This window comes from Muscardinus avellanarius (genome assembly GCF_963383645.1).
Source record: "Muscardinus avellanarius genome assembly, chromosome: 14".
Lineage (NCBI taxonomy): Eukaryota > Metazoa > Chordata > Mammalia > Rodentia > Gliridae > Muscardinus > Muscardinus avellanarius.
The window spans coordinates 16482531-16504570 of NC_137800.1; the positions used below are offsets into that span (position 1 = coordinate 16482531).

Genomic DNA, 22040 nt, shown 5'->3' on the forward strand with positions numbered 1-22040 from the left:
CTTTGAAGCAGGGTTTCACTGAGTTGCAAAGTGTCTCTCTCACTAAGTAGCTGAGGCTGATCGTGAACCTGGATCCTCCTGTCTCAGCCTCCCAATGCTGGGATTACAAGCATGCGCCCCCAGGCCCTGGTGGGCCTGGGTGATGCTCTGGAAGGTGGGTTGAGACTGTATTAAATGGCACATCTATTGTTTTTTGTTTGTTTGATGGTTCATTTCAGGTTGCGCATTTCTCCTGGTCTGGTTCCATGGAAACCCTACAGATGTTGTTCAGGTGGGGGTGGTGAGGGGGCAGCAGTATACCCAGCAGGTTGGGGGAAATGTGCTCAAAATAGCTCTCTACCCTCCAGATTTTGCAGAGCCTGGCTTGGTTTGAGAAGTTTCTCATTCCTGTGATAGACAGCCTGTCCTCAGCCTATTTCAGAACGGGCCAGGCTTCTGAGTCTGCTCCAAGATTTTTCCAGACCCCTCAGGAATTTATTCAAGGCTGAGCTAGTGCCACTCTCAGTTTCTGCCTGGACTTTTTGCTCTTTAGAAATGAACGCCTGTAATCCTGGAGCACAGCTTCGGCATTTAAATTGCAAATTTAATTTCTCCCCAACTTCCTGTATTCTGTTAATATTTTTTTGACTGCGATTCTAGAGAGACCTCATCGATCGAGGTGTTAAAATAACATCTGTGCCGTTTAAACTGCAGAGGCAGTTTAGTTTATTGTCCTTTTGTGGCCAAAAACCAAGGGATTGGGATACAGAAAATGTGTCCCCAAAGTAACAATTTTTTGCAGCCCCTTTGTGACTCATAACCACCGCTACTGGTATTATTATCACAACTACTCTTTATTGTAGTGTTGTTTCCCCTCAGCGAGGCCCTGGTGCATTTTCCTGGCTGTAGCCTAACAATCAAATTACCTTAATGTAGACCAGCGAATGGCCATTTGCGCGCTTGGGTTTGCTCCATCCTAAGCAATGATGTTATAGCACGTTGAAGAAAGACTGTTAATGGGGCACATCCGCATCAGTTATTAGGAGCAAAGGAGAATTAATAATCTACTCAGAATGCCAGTGAGCTTCTTTTGACCGCTTCCGTTAAGTTCCTTTGATGGTCTCCCAGCATCCTTTGTAAAGCTCGTAGCCACACAGCCCCTGCCCCTGTTGGTGTCCCCTCCCCGGTTTCCTCTCTTTAGCTTCTACTCCCCTTTCACCAGTGCACCACAGGGCCTTTGTACATGCTGTTGGCTTCATTTCTGGTTTTGCCTTCAGATCCCATCTCAGGCATCACTTCCTGATTTCCTCAGGGAATTCTTCTCCCGGCCTTTCTGAAGGGCAGGGTAGGTTGGAAGCCTTTCAGAGTACATTATGCATCTTCTGACACAGTATTATCAGTTACTATTTTACATTTGTTTGGGGGATTGATTATTAATTCATGATTATTTGATTAACGTCTATTTCAGTGCAAGCTCAGGGGGAGCAGGGTTTTGTCTGCTTTTGCATAATCTATTTCTCCTCCTTGGCATAGTAACTGAGGGAAATCAAAATGGCAAACAGAAACAAACCAGTGTTAACATTTGCACTATAGATATGCTAACAATTTTTTCTTATGGTCCTGGGGGCTTGAACCTCTGAGCCACACCCCCAGCCCTGTCTTATTTTTTAATTTTGAAACAAGGTTTCACTGATTTGCCAAGGGTCTCACTAATTTCCTGAGATTGGCCTTGAACCTGCAATCCTCCTGTCTTGGTCTCCCAAGTACGGAGATTATAGGTGTGTGCCACCACACTCGGCACAGTTACGCCTACAAACATCAAATGTAACAGTTTCTGGGTGAAATTACTTATTTATTTTTTTGGTGGTACCGGGGTTCCTGGAAGCCCTTCTACCTCCGGGCTACACTCCCAGATCTAATTTTACATTTTTATTTGGAAACAGGGTCTCCTAAGCCAGCGCGCGCGGCTGGCTTCGAACCTGCGCGATCCTCCTGTCTCCGCCTCCCAAGCGCGGGGATTACAAGCGTGCGCCACCACGCCCGGCTTTCTGGGTGAAATTAAAGATGGCTTGAAATTAATGCCTGGCTGATAGAAAGTAATAAATGACTAAAACTACCAAGCAGTCTAAAGAATTGAAAATGAAATGTCAGAGGTCTTCGAGGACTTGCTAATACATGAAAGGAAGAGAATATTATGATGATACATGCACACCCATGTTGACAGCAACACAGTTCACAACAGCCAGATCGTGGGATCAACCTAGGTGTCCAGTGGCAGATAGAATGGGTCACACACTTGTGAGATAGGCACACGATGTAATTCTACTCAGCAATAAAGAAGAACAAAATTATGTCATTTACAGGAAAATGGAAGGGCCCAGAGAACATGATAAGTGAGATCAGCCTGTCACAGAAGTGAAGGATCAGATGTTTTCTCTCATATGTGAAAACTTGGGAGTAAAGACCTTCAGATGCTGGGCGTGGTGGCGCACGTTTGTAATCCCTGCGCTTGGGAGGTGGAGACAGGAGGATCGCGCAGGTTCGAAGCCAGCCGCACTGGCTTAAGAGACCCTGTTTCCAAGTACAAATATAAAAATATAGGTCTGGGTGTGTAGCCCAGAGGTAGAAGGGCTTCCAGGAACCCCAGTACCACCAAAGAAAGAAAAAAAAGACCTTCAGATAAAGGAGGAGGAACCTCAGCGAAGTGATGGGGGAATTAATGAAAAAAGGCTTCCATTGACGGTTAAATTCATATATGCTATTATCAGTGCCAATCTCAATATCACATAAGCAAAAGAGGAAGAGAGTGGGGAGGGCCGGGGAGAGCTCACCAGACTGTCTGCCTGTGTGTCGCACGGACTACATCATGATGGGCGACCACAATGCACCCGTAAAGGTATATTAGAAATAAAATGTTTCTGTTTAAAACAATGAAAGTGAGACATCAAAAAGTGGCACTCTGTGTTCAGATAACCACTTAAGGAAAAGTCCAGGTGGGCTCATGTACTTTGACACTGCTTTTTATTATTGAAAGGCTGATTTGTCTCTGATATGAAGCCACAGGGCTGGGGTCACTAATCATTTGATTTCATCATAAATACTGTGCCTGGCATGTATTAGGCACTTGGAGAAAGTTGGTTGAATGGACTTTTGATGGTAGAAAGAGACAATTACGGCTGGGTTTATTGGTTTAGCTTCTGGGACAGAATATTTTCTCAGTACTTACAAGCCCATGTACAATTGTTGGCTTGCCCACCTGGAAGGACAGCTTTGGGGCCTTTGAAATACCAATTCTATATTTATTCTTCGTATTTATTTTGGGGTGGAAGGATACGTACCTTCTTGGAGCATGGGAAGAATTGATAGTACCTTTGGAATATAGAAAAGGTTAGCTGTTTCCCCCTCCAGAAGGGCTAGTAGCTCCAAGACATGTTTTTGTGTTTTTTTTTTTTTTTTTTATATATCACAGTTTGCAAAGACCTGAGCTGACGGTGGCAGTGTCTGGCAGTTACATGTATTAACACACAGGTACAGTCTTTCTTCTGCATTCCCCAGTATCCTAAGCCGATCTAATGTGCAGCGCTGGTCAACGACACCTTAGCGTGACTGGTTTAGTTTATGAGGGAAAAATGATGCTTTCTGAGTTTGGAACTATCTCACGTTTACAGTGTGTTCTCCCCCCTCAAGAATGTTATTTAATTTTAAATGTAAGAAGGTTCTATTTAAAGGTTTTCCCCCATCCTGTTGCTTTGTATGTTTGAGGAACAGATGGGTCTGAAAGCATGTGATGCTACAGGCAAGATTGAGGGCTGCTCTGGTGAGGTGATACGTCTTCATAGGTTGAACCAGTCAGTTCAGTGCAGATGGTGGTTGTTCACTGGTGGTGATTTAGTTTGCATCCTGTGCGATGCCTTTTGAGCCAAAGAAATCTATAGCCACGCTGCTGGACAAAGCTTTTCACTGCTGTCTGAGGCAAAGCTTCCTCAATAGGCTAGGATTGAAGAAGAAGGGAGTAGAAGGCAAAGGTTGCCGGAAAACAGGTGTCTCTTCCGAGATAAGTTGTGTCCTATTTAGGAAAGTGGGTATATGCCCATCAAAGTGGTATGTCTGTCAGTGGTAGATTGCTGGCACCTGGGTTCAGGGTTTCATGCAGACTGTAATACAGATGTTTAATACAGGGGAGCCTGCATCATGCCTCAGGTGGCTGGACCATCTGGGGACATGGAGTTCTAGAGGAAAGTAGAACGAGCTGCTTCAAAATGGATCCCTGGCCTAGAGATGTTAGTGGCTGAGATAGCCTGGAAGAGAATATGTGAACTAATCGTTTTCATCTAATTTCTTTCTTTTAATTTAAAACTCTGTCTTATATATGTATTCTTACCAACAGTATATACATTGTTTTCTCAGTCAACAGTCTCACTTCTATTAACCCCAAATGACTAACCACACACCTCAGAGGAAGGGAATCTATTTGCTCACAGTCTTTTTGGGGATTCTGGGTTCAGTTCATGTGAGAACACGTTCTAAAGGCCCAGGAATGGTGGCAGGCAGGAGGCAGAGCACAGGGCTCCGTTCTTACATCATGGAGGCCAGAAGCAGAGGAGGAGAGGGAGCAAGGGGGAGTGGGGACCACATATAATCCCCAAGACCACACCTCAGGAACCCGTCTTCTCCAGACACATCCTGCCTGCCTAGGTCACGACCCTAGGGTACTGACTGATCAATCCACAGCCATGGATTTGTCAGCTGATGAGATTACCACCCTCATGACCTAACTGCATCAGCCCTGAGCTCTTACGGTGACTCTCGGTATCTGACCATAACAAAGAGTGACCGGTTTGGGGATCACATTGCGGTGTGACAAGAAGAGCACCCAGAGGAGGGAAGAGTGAAGGATGTATACCTCACTCCTGCCACAGCAAGGACAAGAGGCCGTCACACATTCTTCTAGACCCCGAGACTGGTTCCTAAGCTATTGGCAGAGTTGAGTTTTCAAGTCACCTTTCTGGGGTTGTTAAGTGAGTAGCCAGTTCCATTTTACTTCTGGACTCAGTCTCCCAGAATTCACTTTTCTATCCGAAGGTAAGCATTTCAAGCCTTAATACAGTCTGGAAAGATGTGCCTCCGTGGAATGTTCAGCTTTCACAAAACAGTGTAGGGGAAAAACAAAATTTTCTTGATTGGAAATTCAGAAAAAGAGTCTGACTTAATAGGGAGCTCCTGAACAAGTCACTTCATGTTAAGATGAAGAGATTGGAGGTCATTATTTCTCAGTCCCTTTCCAGCTCTGATAATGAGACCAAGTCCAAATGAATGGCCTAGGAAAGAATTATTCATTAGCAACCCCTGACAGCAGCCCAGCAGCCTCATGAAGATGTTGGGCCACGTGACAGTCATGGCCACGGAAGTCTCAGCCGGCACCTGCCCTCCGACCCCCACATCAGCATCCTGTCACTCTCCTCTGTTTGAGGACAAGTGACTGTAATCTGAGGAGCCTGGGGAAAGTTGTGAGAGCCTTTTAAATTAAGTGGATGTCTCAGTCAACTGAAGCTGAGCTCCTTTTGATGTCTCATGCCTAGCTCCTTTCCCTAACCCTTCCAATCCACAGGACAATGACTATAATATATTTCTGCTTTGTCTTCTCGCCAGAGATCTTAACTGAATCTGTGGTTTCCTGGAATCTTTTTTTTTTTTCCTCTAATGGTTCCATGGCATTTTCTTAGGAAAGAAGGAAACTCTTTCTTGGATGCTATTGTTGATTTGGCCGTCTCATTTGAGGTTGGCAAACATTTCAGTTCATTGATACTTTGGAGGTATTTACCATTTTGATCATGACCACAGAATTTCCTGTTCTCTCTACTTACTCTCAGCTAAATGTGAATTGCTCAAAGTTAGGGGCCCAATTGTGTGAGTGTTGCTAACCTGAATGCCGTGAAGATGTATTATGTTGAATTCATTTCTCTGGGCCTTTGCCTGTAGAGATGGCGAGCGGTTTTCTTTGGGGTTCATTAAATATTAGAAGGTTTTTAGGGTTTACATACCAAATAATGTCCTCATTCGGCAAAAATGTCAGGTGAAGAACCAACTCCCAGCACTCCAGCTAATTAGTTTCCCTTGCTACATTTCTGGCACAACTTTGATTTAATATGGAAGTCACCTTTGTTTTCTGCTGAAGCTTTTGTGGAAAGTTATTTTGTGCTTGTAAACAGCTGCTGCTCTCCAGGAGGCCTGCCTTTATTTTATAGGAAACAGGCTGTGCACAAGTTGCCTAATGTCTAGAAATGGCCAAGGTCTCGGAGTAGGCTGGGGCAAGACAGGGGCCTCTAGGATGTCTTTGAAATAATGATTATTCATATTGCATCTAGTTGGGAACCCCATATGTACCTAACACCAAGACTGTGGGCGATAGAAAATAAGTGTGGGAGGAAGAAAACAAGGCATGTTCAGAAAACAATTGGAAAACCATATTGTTTAGATGCTGTTTAAGATCTGATAGATCCCAGGCATACTCAGTGTACCATTACCTATAACAAAAGGCTATACCCTCATGACTGATGGCGTCACCTTGATAAAATATACTATATCCATGTAAGAGAATATCTGCAGCTATTCACAAGAGTGAAGGGCATTTTACATGCAATGATTATAAGGGAAAAACCAAAACATCAAGAATATATCTCTATATCTCATGCTTCTATTTATTGATCGTAAGACAAAAATTGACAGGCATACGGTGTATGTGGATGGATTTACTCTGGAAGGATCCACACAACACTGGCAGTAGTTATTGTTCCTGGGAAGAGGGACTGAATGAACAGTAGAAGAAGGAGACAGATTTCACCACAATGTCTTTGTTACCCCCCTCCAAAAAAAATTGGAGAGAAGGTGGGTTGGTTATTTACTACAGTCATTTTGTAGGGGGAAAAGTCTGATAAATTTTCTTTAAAAGCGAGTTCAGTGGCATTGAAATCTGATGGAAAAGGGAGACTTATTTTATGTTTAAGTAGTTTGCCTCTTCCATAAGTAGTAATGCCTTCTTATGAGCTCCTCTTCTCTACCAGGTTCTGAGGGGAGCTCTGAGATGCAGATGGTTGCAGAAGCCATGTGTGTCCTTAAGACAAAGGAGGTAGGGGTTATGATGGAGAATGACTGAGGCCCAGGGTGAGAGCAATTCTAGGGCAGGTAGCCAGATAAAGTCCCTTCATAAAGGTAACATTTGAGCTGGCCATTGGATGGTGAAAGGCCAGCTCTGTGGAGGTTCAGAGGACAACACAGCTTTAGGCAGGAGGGTAGTAACTTGGGGAAAGCTTCAGAAAGAAGGCAAGCTTGTGTTCAATGCATGGGTTGAATGGGAGCTACAAGTCAATGCATTAATTTGGAAGGAAGAGATGGGAATGATTGAATAAAATGAGGGTATTGGTGGGGTTATGTCGCTGTCAGGGAGATGAGGCCGGAGTAGCAAGGGTCTAGGTGCTAGGCGTCCTGCTGAGCTTCACAGATTCATGAGGACATGCTCGGGCATGTTATAGGTGTCATCTGCTGTTAATCCTTAAACTGCCAGAAGCATGGCAGTGGTCCTCTCTTCTCTGCCCAGGTCCAGATTTGTATCCTGGAACAGAGACTCTAGGGCAGGAGTAGGAAAGCTCATTGCAGGTCTACAAAAGAAAGGGCGAGGTAGACAGTCACGGCGTGTGGGAGTCAGTGTGCCAGGCCGTGTGTGCTGATGTGAGAACTCGAGTCTCCACTCTGTCCTGACATCCTGAGCTGACTGTCCTCAGTCAGTACAGTGGGCTTTGTCAGGCCGCTTGAAGCCACCTCTCAGATTTGTCATGTTGAGGCTCCAGAGGAGACTCCGTGTTACTTCTATAAACTTTCAGCTCTTGGACAGTTGGGAGTGAGGTTATTAGTAATGACAGTCCAGGGATAATATCAGCGGGGCAGTCATGGGGTAAAGGTGGTACATTTCTGCCAAACCACCCAGACGAGAAGCTGGATATAGATCCTATTTCTTAGGTGCTAGCATGCACTTTGCTTTTTTTTTTTTTTTTTTACCATTTTGGTAAGGAACTAGGCAACTTTCAAATATTGGAGGGATGTGATTTTTTAAAACCCTTGTTTTAAAATACTTTGTTTAGCCAGGTGTGGTGGCACACATTTGTAATCCCCGTGCTTGGGAGGCAGAGACAGGAGGATCATTCAGGTTCATAGCCAGCCTTGCTGGCTTAAGAGATCCTGTTTATTAAAAAAAAAAAAATATATATATATATATATATATATATATATATTATATATGTATGTATGTATGTATTGTCTGGGAGTGTAGCCCGGAGGTAGAAGTGTTTCCAGGAATCCCAGTACCACCAAAAAAAAAAAAAAAAAAAAAATAATAATAATAATAATAATAATAAAATAAAATAAAAAATGCTTTGTTAAGAGCCACACTGAGACAGGCTCTTGTGTCTTACACAGTACTTTTTAGGGGGAAAATCCTTTATGGTTCTATCTCAGGCTTACTTTGGTTGAAGAGAGATAATTTCCTATAGAATTATTATATACTTAAGTTAGAATTGTGGATATTCTAAATGATCAGCTTTATTATACTGTGAGAATACACTGCCTTTTGTATCTTTGGAACATACTCTATAAGGTCATTAAAAATTAAAAAAAAAATTCAAGTGACATTTATTTAGTAGCTTCGATTACCAGAGAAGAGAGGAACACATACCTCAAGGTAGACAAAATGATGTCATAGACTGGAATCCACGCAGCCTCAGAGGGCAGGAGACCCTCCACCATCTTCTAGAGCATAGTACCTCATTATTCTGGACAGAAGCCCACCACAGTTCGTCAGTGTCTTTGTCTTGCTTAGTTGAAACCCCCACCCCAGATGCTTCGGAAACAGGAGGTAGAAAGTGAAGAGGTCCACAGGAAGACGTGAGGGGTCCCCTGTCAAGACCGTGAAAAAGACCCCAACGCTCAAGCATCACCTTCACCTGAAACTGTTCCATTGGAAGAAAACAGCCCCAAATGCCTTAAATCAACGCTTAGCTGTACACTATAAGGAATTGACAATCCTGTGTCCTCAGGGGAGAGTTCAGATTGAGGGTGTGATGGATTTGAGGCAGCACTTTCTTCCCAGGGTGGGGAGTCTTGCTATTTATATTAACACTAGAACTTCACCTTGGTGGAAGACACTCTTCAGTGGCTGCCCCCTCCCCCTGGGATGGCCAGGTAAGTCAGGCATTTCAGTCTTGATTATCCTTAAAACTAACTTCGTGTGTCAGGAACTAAAAGGAACCTGGTTTTCTAACAATGTCCAACTTGTTCATTCTTACTCGGGAGGTTATATGTTCCTGTGCACACCGACGGAGTACTTAGAGCCCTTAGAAAAGCGGCTTGCTTTTTATTGATGTGAGTTGGCATTATCGATCTAACTCTGAGCCATATTTAAAGTTCCCATGTGCTCACCCCGCAATTATTTTTTTCTCAACTTTCTGCATGATAGCGAAATAGCTAACATCTTCCTTCTGCGTTTGCCACGCAAGCTGGGAATTCCCTTTTAAATAGCTGGCTGCGGGAGTCTAAGGTCATAAGAGACATCAAATTCTTTAGAAGAGCAATGCAATTTGAATTGTCGTTACCCAGTGTGTGGCCTGAAACTGGGAAGAAAGGGAGATTATTGATCATTGAGATGTCTTTGTAGCTGCCATTCCTTACCCGCCTGTAATTGATTGAGCCTTCTGACACCCATCGGCATTTCCCCCCACCCCACCCCCCCTCCTTAGGAAATTTAGCTCCGTTCCCACCCTACAGGGTACCTTGTAGATGACTCTGAGACTTTTATTTGCGGCATCTCAATTTTTTTGTTGACATTAATGAGCTTACTGCAGGATATCACAAGTAAAATGCTATTGCTATTTGGAATGTTAATGAATTGCTTGCCTGGCCAGTTGCCATTTTTTCCATGTGAATATGGGTGTGTGTGTGTGTGTGTGTGTGTGTGTGTGTGTGTGTGTGTAAAAGAGAGACGAGTAGCAGGGGTGGGATTGCATTTTCTTTTTTTTCCTCTTTGCAGCCAGTGACGTGAGCCGTGCCTGGAACAATCAGACTGGCTGCAAACAGGGTAGTTGAAGATGCTGGAGAGGCAGCCTGGTGCTTCTTAAGCTAAGGCGGATCACGGCGCTACGGAGCTGCTCAGGCACAACCCGGCAGAGTTCCTCCAGCGTTAGAGCCTGGTCACGGGTGGAAAGTGCCTTTTTTATTTTCTGCAAACCCTTCCCTAGTGCACCTTCAAGATGATTGGCGTGAATAGTGTTCAGAGTACCAGCAAGGTCCGGGTGAGGACCTCAGGCTCTGTGAAATACTCCCGGGAGGATTCTATCCGGCGGCAGTCCCACCGGTCAAAGTCTATGAAAATTTCCAACTCCTCAGAGTTTTCTGCCAAGGAGACCAAGGTAAAGAAATGCCATGCTAAAAGATTATTGACAATTGGCTGGTATGAGATTAGAATTTGATACAGTCTCCGCCAGCGTGTGGTGTGTGGTGGCAGACTGAGAAAGTAACAGGGTGTAGAAAATGGCTCTAAGGTAACCAGGTGCGATGCAGGGGAGAGGGATGGTACCTGGACTCCAGAGAGTGATTGCCGTGGTATGGGTCAGCTTTGTACCGAGCCACTTTGGAGAAGAGAAGGGCTGAAACAGGGATGCAACTGAGACTGGAGGTTGGCACGTTGGTCTTGCTTTTAGTCTGGGAAAGGTTGCCTTGACAAATGGCTTTTCAGTGCAGTATATTTTTAGAACCTCAGGATTACAGAGATATATATGATTTTATCTTGCAGTGGATTCCTTTGCCATCTCTCCCTCCTCTGTCTCTCTGTCTCCCTTAATATGTGGAGTTAATGTACAGCACTGACTTGGTCCTATTCTATATCCTTGTCATATTTAGCCCTAGGCATTTGTAATTGGGAGAGGGTTTTTTTTTTTTTATTTCTTTTATGCTCCTTACCACATACATGTATAGGCAGCATGCAGCTATTAAAGCACTGTGTGTGTGTGTGTGTGTGTGTGTGTGTGTGTGTGTGTGTGTGTGTGGCTGGCTTGGAGATCAGATACATCTTTGTTCATGTGGAATGCGAAGGGCGTGCTTACGTAGCAAAGTGGGCATTTACTACATGCAACATACTCTTGAGACTCTTCCCACCGCCATCTGTGTGAGCAGGGGACTCAGAAACACTCCCACTCCACAGGTTTAAAAATGGAATAATGGAATCATAGGATCACAGAAGTCTGGGGCTGGAGCTGGGGCTGACTCTAACAGAGAATCCCAGGCTCCGTAATGTGCAGGTGGCTCTCAGTGTCGCTCCATCCAGACCCGCTGAGGGTGACAGCAGTGCCCCTCCCTCCTCCTCTCCTTCTCCCTCCTGGTCCCCTTTCTCCTGTGACATTACATTATTGACAAGACTTAGGATCCCCTCAAAATATGGCAGAGAAGGGGAGGTGAGATGCCTCCTTGAGACTTTAAGAACCTTGCCGGCCTCCCATCCAGCCCCTTAGACTATGACTCGGTGGAGGCAAACCCCATCAATCATTAGTAAATTGCTTGGCTCCAATAAGTCTTCAGATGGGCCCTTTTCCTCCTCTGTATTTTTTTTTCCCTTTTAAAAGCTGTTAGTTTAGGAAGGAACATTTGTCTTCATGGGACCTGGATGGAACGTCCTGATTCCTTCTAAAACTGTCATGAGACCGCCTATGGTGTGATGACTGCGGTGTCCCCACCTAAGATAGATCCCAAGGTTTATGACAGTGATAAATAAATGTGTGTGGGCATCTCCGTGCTTCTCACATGGTTATCAAACTGGCTTCCGCAAAGAGCACTACTTAACATCACGGTTTGGTTTTACAGCTTCTCGTGTACTTCATACCCGTAGCACGCAGTCAGGGGCTGTGGGGAAGAAGTGGTCATTACCAGGAGCGCTGTTGCAGTCCTGTCACCCATGCTGATGACAATCCAGGCATCTTGATAATAAGGTTTGCCCAGAATTAGGTTCCATGGTGTCATGTGGGAAGCCAGTACTGATGCCAAGTGAGCAGGTTCTCTCCTGCCTTCTCTATTTGTCGTGCAGGACAGATACTCCTATTGACTTCCATCCATTTATCTGTTTGTCTGTCTATCTAGATAGTCTATGGAAAGGCCAAGCACTTTTTTATTTTTAAGATTGAAAACCTCTCCAAGAATCAACAGTGTAAAAGGCCCCTGGGAAAATGATGGTCAGGAAGCGCTACCACATTATACTTTGGGGATTTAATCATTTTTTAAAATATTTTTTGAGGCACATGTGGTCTCTGAATATGGGGACGTGTATTCAAGACTGTGTAAAAGCTCCTGATGTTTCATAAGAGATTTTTTTTTTTTTAATGAACAACTAGATGTAAGTAACAGAAAATCATTAGGATGGGAAATTAGGTAGATTGACCTTAATCATTAGGCTGTACCATAATCCAATGAACTATATTAACTATATCACATCTATTCTTTTTTAATATAAACTTTTATTGGTGCCTTATAATTACACATCCTGGAGAAATCCACAGTAACCCATAAATACATGCCCACATCACTGTACCCCACCCCGCCCCCTTTTCCTCCCTCCTCATACATGTGAGTGAGTTTGGTAATGATGCTGTCCTTTAGGGACACAGCCTTATTTGAACACAAATTCTTACCTACATTTTACTCCAAGTATTAACAGTCAGAATCCCCACTTTACTTAAATCTAGTAGTACTTTTAAAATATTTTTTTAAACGTCAGATCAGTGTTTCTTACTGCTAATCATGTAAATAGCCCTTTTTGACTGTCTGACTCTTCATCAAAAATTTAGACTGTCTAATCTGATGCTTAGAAGAAGTTCGACTCCACCGTCTGATTTTTGTGCTCCCCTCCCCATTCTACACGACGGTAAGCTACATTAACTCATGAGCTGTTTCTGGGATTTAATTGACCCCTCAAGAACTCTGCCTCGCTCTCCCTACAATAGGTGTAATAATCATTTCCCCTTTTCAGAGAGTTGGAATTATCCCATGTTTTGCATTTTTGTCTCCTTTGAAAGCGTTTATCTTTGATATTTCTGACTTCCGTTTTGTTTGCCCTTAAACACAAACTGGCTTATTTAAATTTCGATTCGTCTGTGGTGTTCACTTTTCATCTGGTTTATTCATTGTTATTCTTCATCCAAAGCAAGCGTTAAAGGACTTCTGAAAGGATTAAATACAACTTGCCTTTAATATCAGTGCAATACCTTAAAAAGCTTTCCTTGAGCTAATCATTTAAATGAAGAAAATTGGTTTTTCTAACCCTTTGTGGTTTGTACTGACATGGTCTGAAGCGTATTACTTAACCTTCTAAAACACAGCTTCTAGATGGTATTTTCTTCAAAACTTGCTTCCCTGTGTGGACTCTTTTTTCCTTCAGAGTGATTTAATAGGATAAATAGGATTTAATTCTATTTTTTTCTCTGGAGAGTGCGACCTTGTCCTTTGGTATATAATATTGCTTACATCAAATTTTGAAACAGATAAAATGGGCAGGACACAAATATGAAGAGTTTTTAAAAACGTTTATGCGTTTTGTACAGACTAGCATTTACTATTAAGATGTTTTGATTATGTCTGACTTTGGGTTCAGCCATTTATCAGTTTCGATCTGGTACTGGGAGAGTTGCCATTGAGCCTCCTGGCCAGGAGGGGGCAGTGCAGACCTCCCTGATGTCAGGCCCAGCTGGTGGATCTGCCTTTGACACAAGTAGCATTCTGCAGACAAATTCTTAAAAGTGGAATACTTTAGAGTGTGCAGGATAAAAGCATATTGATTTCTACTTATTTATGTATTCATTTATTTATGGTACTGGGGATTGGACTCAGAGATGTCCTACTTCTGAGCTATACACCCTGTGCTATTTTATTTTTCATTTTGAAACAGGATTCCACTAAGATCCTGTGCGCTGGCATCGAACCTGTGAACCTCCTGTCTCAGCCTCCCACATACTGGGATTATAAAGACTTTGCTTGGCTAGGAACGTGTTGATTTTTTTCCCTCCAGTGCTGAGGGTTGGACCTAGAATAAGTACTGTACAACTGAGCTACGGCCCAGCCCAGAACAGGTTGATTTAAGCCTCGGTTCTAGCAAAGGTTTTCACATTTGTCCTCTGAATCTGGTGTTATCTCTTATATAAATGAAATTAGCATTGCTTAATTTTTAATCTGAATACAGTTTAAAACATCTATAAAAGTTCAGGTTGACAATATTTTTCCCCTCCTTCCCCATCTTCTGCCAAATTAAACTGTACATTTAGGTGGCATGGGGGGAGGGTCGGATCTTAACCTGATATTTTTGCTTTTTTATGTTGTAGAGAGTGGAAATAACATGCATCCTTGTATCATGAGGCACGATTAGAAGAGGAAGAGTATGAGGCCAGAGATCATCAAAGAATTCTCTAGCTGATAATAGTGTGGATAATGATCTGGTTAAAGCTAGTCTTTGATAATATTAGCAAAGAAATCAATTTCTATGGCAGTGACATTTTAGAAATTTCTGCTAAACTCATGGTATTTGGGATGGTGCATAGTGAAAACGTTGGCCATCTGCTCTCTGGGCCAGGATGACGCCCAGATCCAGCCTGGGTTCTGCTCACTAATGAGCAGTTTATACCTAGATGAGTTACTTAACTTCCTTGAGGTTCATCCATAAATTGCAAGGATTGATAAAAATCGTGTCTTTCTTCTGAGCAGTGTTAATTTTAGAAATCTTACAAAGGTTAGCGGGGGTTCTTTCTTCTGTAAAGGAAATCAAAGAAAATCCAGGCATCCTGGCACAAGCCTGTAATCCCAGAATTTGGGAGGCTGAGACGGGAGGGTCACAGTTTCAAGGGCAGTCTCAGCAGGTAGTGAGACTCTCTCGCTAGTGAGACCCTGTTTCAAAATAAAACTAAAATAGGTCTGGAAGTATAGCTCAAGGTAGAATAGAATGCCCCTGGATTTAATTTCCAGCAACACACACACACACACACACACACACACACAAACACACAAACACACACACAGTTAGATTCAAGGAAGGTGAGTTTTACTGTATTTTGAATAAGCCTCTTCCTGTACTACTAGGAGATGTTAACCATAAACATGTGAGAGAAAAATGGAAGTGCTTTGCTCTAAAACACTGCTTGGGGAGTGCCTAATTCATTGCTTTATAAAACATGTTGCAATAATTTTGAAAGGCACCATCAACTCTATTCTCTCCATTCTGCAAAGGCCTTGCTGGCTGTTTCTTGAACATTGTTAGGTAAATGCTAATCACTTGGCCCTCTGTGAGTCAAATTTATACACAAAAGAACCTGAGGAAACCTTTACAATGCCCCTTTGCAACTTAAAGTTTTAGTGGGAGGTTTGCAAAGCTTGTCAGTCTTTCCTAGATCACTTTCCTGGTTTTTTTTTTTTTTTTTCTTTTCCCCCAAACTAGGGCCTGGGAAGGTGATTCTGGTCAAATGGGTCATTCATATCTGCCTCATTAAAAATGTATTTCTCGTGGAACGTGTAGAAAATACTTAGTCATTTAAAAATTTTCTTGGAAATGGATTTATGTATTTTTAATCCTGAAATTGAAGTAGAACATCTTCTAACCTCATAAATTCATCTGTTAGCTGAATCCTTTCAGCGAGACAATAGAAGGCTTAAACAGGCCATCAGGAGCATCTCTGGGCACAAGTTATACTGTTAGAATACCAGAGAGCCAGAAATGTCTCTCAGGATTGGGGTGGGAACTGGGGAAGGGCTACATGAGTGATGTGCGCATGTGTGCCTCTTCCTTCTTGTCCTCCATTAAGATTTGTGATTACAGTGTACCAATACAAAAATTTTAAAAAATGTTTTTTTACAAAGTAAATTTGGTAGTGCAAGGATAAAAAGATAGAGACAATTTTATCTCCTAAGGTCTATTTTTCTTATATCGACTCTACTCTCTTTCACTGCATGACGAGTGTCGGAGGAGGTTATGCGTTTCCTACATGGCAGGTGTGAATCTGCCAGACCGGGACATCCTGCTGCCTTAATGTGATTCTTACTCAAGGGAGATGTTAAGAAGAGACTTTGCGACGGGCGCGGTGGCGCACGCTTGTAATCCCCGCGCTTGGGAGGCGGAGACAGGAGGATCGTGTAGGTTTGAAGCCAGCCTCAGCTGGCTTAAGAGACCCTGTTTCCAAATTTTTTAAAAAAGTATAAAATAGGTCTGGGGGTGTAGCCTGGAGGTAGAAGGGCTTCCCGGAACCCCAGTACCACCAAAAAAAAAAAAAAAAAAAAAAAAGAAAAAAAGAAAAATGAAGAGACTTTGCTCCTCTGGGAAACAGGTTCTGCAAACTATATCATTATCAACAGCTATGTTTCCGATAGGACTTGGGACAGACGGCCCAACAGCAAAGCCTTCACTAGCTTTGGTTTTATTGTTGAGTTACACAGCTGCAAAGGGGACTCTGGCTTGTGGCATTGGGGTTTCTGTTTGTTTTGGATTTCCCTCGATTCCTACTTCTGCCCCTTGCTTACTTCTGTGAATTTCTCAGATTCTTCGATAATAAGTTACTTTTTAAAGGCTGTAAAAATGATTATTTAGGGGTCATTGTTGAGCAAACTGTGTTCCCAGTGGGGTGACACTAGCTGACCACTGGATGTAATTGAAAGCAAATCTCCGCCTTTACACTGTCTGATTTCACTGGAACAAGCACAGGCGGAGGTGTATTTGGTTTGAACAACCCTAAAATAAGCCCCAATGCCATAATGAGTTCTTGCTTTGCTACCTTTAGGAGTAGACTCTATCTTCATATATCATTCCAGTGATCCTAAGGTAAGGGTGCCAGTGTCCTGGTGTTAGAATTCCTATGCAGTATTTGAACATTGCAAAGAAAAGACTGGTCTGTACCATCATATCTGGCAAGCTAACGTTAATACCCTTATCATAAAAGAATGGAAAAAGAAAATTCTCTGAAATTCTGATAAGAATTTCAGAGAATTCTGAAGGCAAAAGAAACCTTGCATTTTAAAGGTCATCATCAGCCGGACGTGGTGGTGCACGCTTGTAATCCCAGCATTTGGGAGGCTGAGACCGGAGGATCCCGGTTCGCGGACAGCCTCAGCTACTTAGGCCCTCTGCAACCTAGTAAGACACTGTTTCAAAATAAAGAATAAAAAATAAGGCAGGGGGTGTAGTTTGGAGGTCAAATGCCCCTGAGTTTCATCCCTAAACCTGCAAAAAAAAAAAAAAAAATTAAAGGTCATCATCATTGATGATCTGGGAGGTTACTAGGGAAATATTGGAGGATGTGTATCTCACATTTCCCAAGATAATACTATTACTTCAGTGCAGCTGTTAGATCATGCTTGGTTAGAGGTCAAGGATTCCATTCATCTTAGGTTCTAATAGATTTTTAGAAAATATATTTTATTCACTAATCTGTTTTGATGCAGGAACTCAGTAGCCGAGCAAGATGGCTTCCTCCATCATGATAGCAGTGTCCTGTCTTCCTTATAATTAGGATCTTTGAGTTTTGCTTTATCATTCCAATAAATTGCATTTTCATTCTTAAAAATCTAGTCTCTCGTGTTCCGATGACACATGATTTAGCATATCTGTTGAATGTGCAGATTATCTGATTTCTGTAGGATCTGTTTTTCTGGGGGGTTCTTTGGAAGGCTTCAGGTCAAAATGTGTATGAAGTGCTGGCTGGGGCCGTGTCTTCCTGGCCTGGCCCTCCTCATGAAATGCTGTTGGTGATGGTGTCTAGTTATAGAACATGAGCCAGCAGCCATGGCATCACCAGACTCATGGTTGCCAAATGCACAACTGGAGCTTCTTTGCTTTCAGTAGGTAAGGTAAGATCAGATAGCAGTCCCAAGCAGTCTCATCTCCTCTCCCATCACCAGAGTCAGCTTCGACTCTACCACTCAGAAACGTGCGGGTGCACGCCAAGGTGTTGACGGTACGCAGTCAGAACCTTCTCTAAGGTCTGAAAACCCAGTTGCTCATGACAAGGGAATTAATCCCCATTACCATTTACCATTATTAAAAAGAAATTCCCAAAGCCTGGGTTCTTTTTCTTTCTCAGAATTGGGAAACTAATAACAAGACTGAGCATGAATTAAGCAGTGAAGGGGACTTTTATTTTTGGCAAGGAATAGAAGTAGGAGATAAACTCCCAAATCAATTCCTTACCCCCTCGATTAGAGATACAGAATAAAAGAAATAAGGGAGAAGAGCCTGATGGTGCACACATAAAAGTCCAGTACTTGGGAAGCTGAGACAGCAGGATTGCAGGTTTGAGGCCAGCCTCAGCAATTTAGTGAGACCCTGTTTATAAATTTTTTTTTGTGTGTGGGTCTGGAGATGGAAACCAGGGGCATCCGACCTCCGAGCTACACCCCTTACCATATTTTTTATTCTTTATTTTTAAACAGGGTCTCATTGAGTTGCAGAGGGCCTCACTAAGTAGCGAGGCTGTCCGTGACCCACAGTCCTCCAGTCTCAGCCTCCCAAATGCTGGGATTACAAGTGTGTGTCACCACACCCGGCTCCTGTTTATAATTTTTTTTTAAAAAGGGTTGGGGTGTAGCTCAGAGGTAGAAGGCCCCTGGGTTTAATCCCCAGTACCTCGCCCCCTGATAAAAGAAACTTGGGAGAGGAAAAATAAGCAAATAAAATGGACAGATATTACTGGGTCTTCCTGGGAATGGACAGAGATTTTCTCTTTTCTCTTTTGTGATTCTTTCTGGTGGTCTTCCTGGAAGTGGCCAGTTGTTGAGGTGCACAGGGGCCAGGCATGTCATTTAGCATGCAGGTGAGATTATGATGAAGTTAGAGATTATCTAGTGGCTCCTCTGGCAGCTGTCCTAGATCTAACCATTTCAGCTCGTCCACCAGAAGAACTTCTGGCCTAGAGGCACCTGTCTTCAATGATAAGCTAAGGCCGGTTAGAAATTAAGCTGGGTTTTCCTGGGCAGTATAGGGCAAGGTAAGATAGTTCTCTGGAGGTTTTTATTACAGTTTTCTTCCAAGGTCTCCCAACCTCAGTAAACATGAAAGGCTGGGCTCCTATTTAACTAGATGTTAGGAGCATACCGAAGGGTTTAGGAAGAAGTGGCTCCTTCCTACCACAGAGAGGGAAAGATAAAAGGCCCGATGATTCATGCTGATTCATGACACTTTTCTTCCTCAATCCACTTTCTTAAAAACAGGTTAAACAGAAAAGCTCTCCACAATTCTTTTATTACAATAGGGCAGTGTTTTGAGGGACTTTTTCTATCCTAATCAGCCTCCTGCCATGATCGCTTAGTCCGTGCTTAAATTGTATTTATATGAAGCACAAACTTAATTCATGAAATTAGAGATTAAGGGAGGGAGAAATGTTTTTCCCCCTTTTATCTGCAAAATGACAGTGGAGCTCACAGATCTTTAAGGACACAGTGAAGGCCAAGTTGTCCTCCAGATGTCAAGACGATGGAAAAGATTGGAAAGCAGGAATCCTTGGGAAAACTTAGCATCCCAGGGAAAGATGAAACCCAGGTGTTGCAGAGCTAGAAGCCAAGAGAAGCAGCAGATTGATCTGCCCCACAGAGCTCAGGAAAGGACCAAGGACTGGAGCGGGAGCCCCGCAACACTGAGGGCACTGGGTCCAAACAGGAGGATCAGCTTAACCTTCCACTGTTAGTTACCGGGCCCTCCAGATGCGCTCTCTGACTTCAGTAGCCAGGTGACTGGCCCCCCATTCTCTACTCTTGTGTTGAGTTTAACCTGAGGCTTTATACTGAAATTCAGTCAAGGGCTATAGTGAGACCCCCACATTGGAAACAGTAGGATTAAGTAAAAAGTATAAACATTTCAGGAAGGGAGCCTCCTCCCTCTCTCCTCCCCTCACATTTTTTCTCAATTACTTGAAGAGGTAGAGGACATGGTATCCAGCAAACTTAATAGGACAGACAGAGGAATCCCTAGTTTGAAGGTAAACAGAAGCCCTTGGAGCAGAGCCAGCCACAGGTAGAAGCCAGGCAGCTGAGACCAGTGAGAGAGGATGCCAGCAAAGTCCTTGATAGATACCTGAGGGGCGTGTGTGTATGTGGGGAGCGCTGTGTGGGGAAGAGGTTCTCAGCTCTGTTGGAAAGTGTGCAGTTGAATTAGAGATGGGTTCAGAGAAAGCTAAGTAAACAACAGCAACGCAGAAAAAGGTGATGATTTACTCCAGGGAGGAAAAAAAGCTTACAGAAAAACAAAGGTAGTACCTTGCACCGTGTAGCTCAGTGCCGAATTATATCCATATACTCAAAATAAGGTGGCTGCTGCAAACTGATGAGCCTTCCAAATGTTGCTGTAACGTTAATAGGAAGACCAAGAGAAAGAAGAGAGGAGAGGAGAGGGTAGTGCACGTGTGTGCGTGTGTGTGTGAGCTAGCCAAATGCTTTATTTTTCAGAGTTCCATGGTTGTGAGTTAGTCGTTCATATAAAAAAATTGAAAAACTAAAAAGAAGTTGAAAGAGGTTATCTCAAGGCAGGGAGAGGCAGAGAAATGTAGACATTACATGCTTTTTAGTAGTTTTAATCATGTAAATATGATTACCCTGAGAAGGTGTTTTGTTGTTTGTGGTGCTGGGGATTGAACCCAGGGACCTTCTTCTACCTCCAAGCAACACTCAACCCTTTCTGTTTTTTATTTCCAACAGGGCCTTACTAAGGTGCTGAGGCTGGCCTGGAGTCTGTGATCCTCCTATCTTAGCCTCTGAAGTACTGAGATTCCAGGCGTGCAGAGGTGTTTTTGTTGTTGTTGTTTTGTTTTGTTTTTTTAATGACTAGGAAGGAACAAGTAAACAAGGATAGGTACATATGTATGGGACTTAATTTTCAATGACTTTAATGGTTTGTAAATCTTAATTAACTTTGCTTTTTACCAAATATGGGATAATAGCCTTCTTTTAAAAAAGAAAAAGAAGTTACATTTTTTGTTTTTCCCTAAGAATTTACACTCGTCTAACACTTAAAGGACTGGACCTTGTTTTGCTGCTAGTTGCTGTCAAAAATTTCAGTCTACAGTGAAATGTTATTGAAAGACTAGCTGGATTTTTTTTAAAAAAATAGTTTTTCTGAGATTCTCTGTGTTATTTGATGGAATGACAGTGGGTAAAAGTAATTACTGTTTTTTGTTTTGTTTTGGTTTGGTGGTACTAGAGAGAGATCCAGGGGCATTCTACCTACGTCTGAATGAGCTACCCCCACCCACCCACCCTACTTTATTCTTTTATTTTGAAACTAGATTTCACTAAGGTACTGAGAGCCTCACTCAGCTGTAGAGGCTGGCCGGAAACCTGTGATCCTCCTGTCTCTGCCTCCCAAGTACTGGGACTACAGGTGTGCGTGCCACCACACCAGACTTGCTTTTTATTTTTATTTTTTTAAGAAAATTATTGTCTTAGCAAAATGAAAAACTGGTAATTCTTTGTAGTTTCCCTGAAACTTCTTTTGAAATTTTCTTGCTTCTGAAATCAGATAGCCTAATATCCATAGTATTAGATTACTTAATTGGGCTGCATTGATTGTTTCGGGTGAAATCTCTTTCCATTTCATTTGTCTTCATTGCTTTGTCCAATGCTTGAAAACGAGAGGAAATAAATGCCAGGCCTGGTGTTCCTTCTAAATGTCAAGTCCTTTGAGGATATTTTTTTTTTTTTACAAGCCATTTATTAAAAAAGACTCTGGTTGTGATCCAGCAAATAGTTTTTTAAACTGTGCACATTAGCTTCAGCATTATGTCTATAATCGTTAAACATAATTGATCATTTTTCTCAGGTATTTAAAAGTTACTGCCTGTAACCAACAAGGTCATTTGAAATTTACATTTCCCTCAGGTCCTTGGATCGTGAAGCATTCTTTCTTGTGTCAACATGCCTAGTGCCCATCAATAATTAAAGCTCATCCGTGAGAGGGCTCTAACAACAGATGACAGCTAGTTCGATTCAGAATCTTCTTTGAAAAATTGAGT

At 42.7% G+C, this 22040-nt stretch overlaps 1 protein-coding gene across 4 annotated transcripts in view; it reads left to right on the forward strand.

Annotated features, from left to right (window-relative positions):
* The window catches only part of PSD3 (pleckstrin and Sec7 domain containing 3), a gene marked incomplete at both ends in the record, with an annotated part of 521001 nt that overhangs the window by 372659 nt on the left and 126302 nt on the right, over nt 1-22040 (forward strand). The window contains one exon of one of the 4 annotated variants that reach the window (XM_080710183.1): nt 10275-10433. The exons of the other annotated variants lie outside the window; for them this stretch is intronic. Within the exon in view, the coding sequence (XP_080566309.1) occupies nt 10275-10433 (159 nt within the window). Of the gene's footprint in view, nt 1-10274; nt 10434-22040 lie in introns of those variants that run through there. 4 annotated transcript variants of the gene reach the window in all.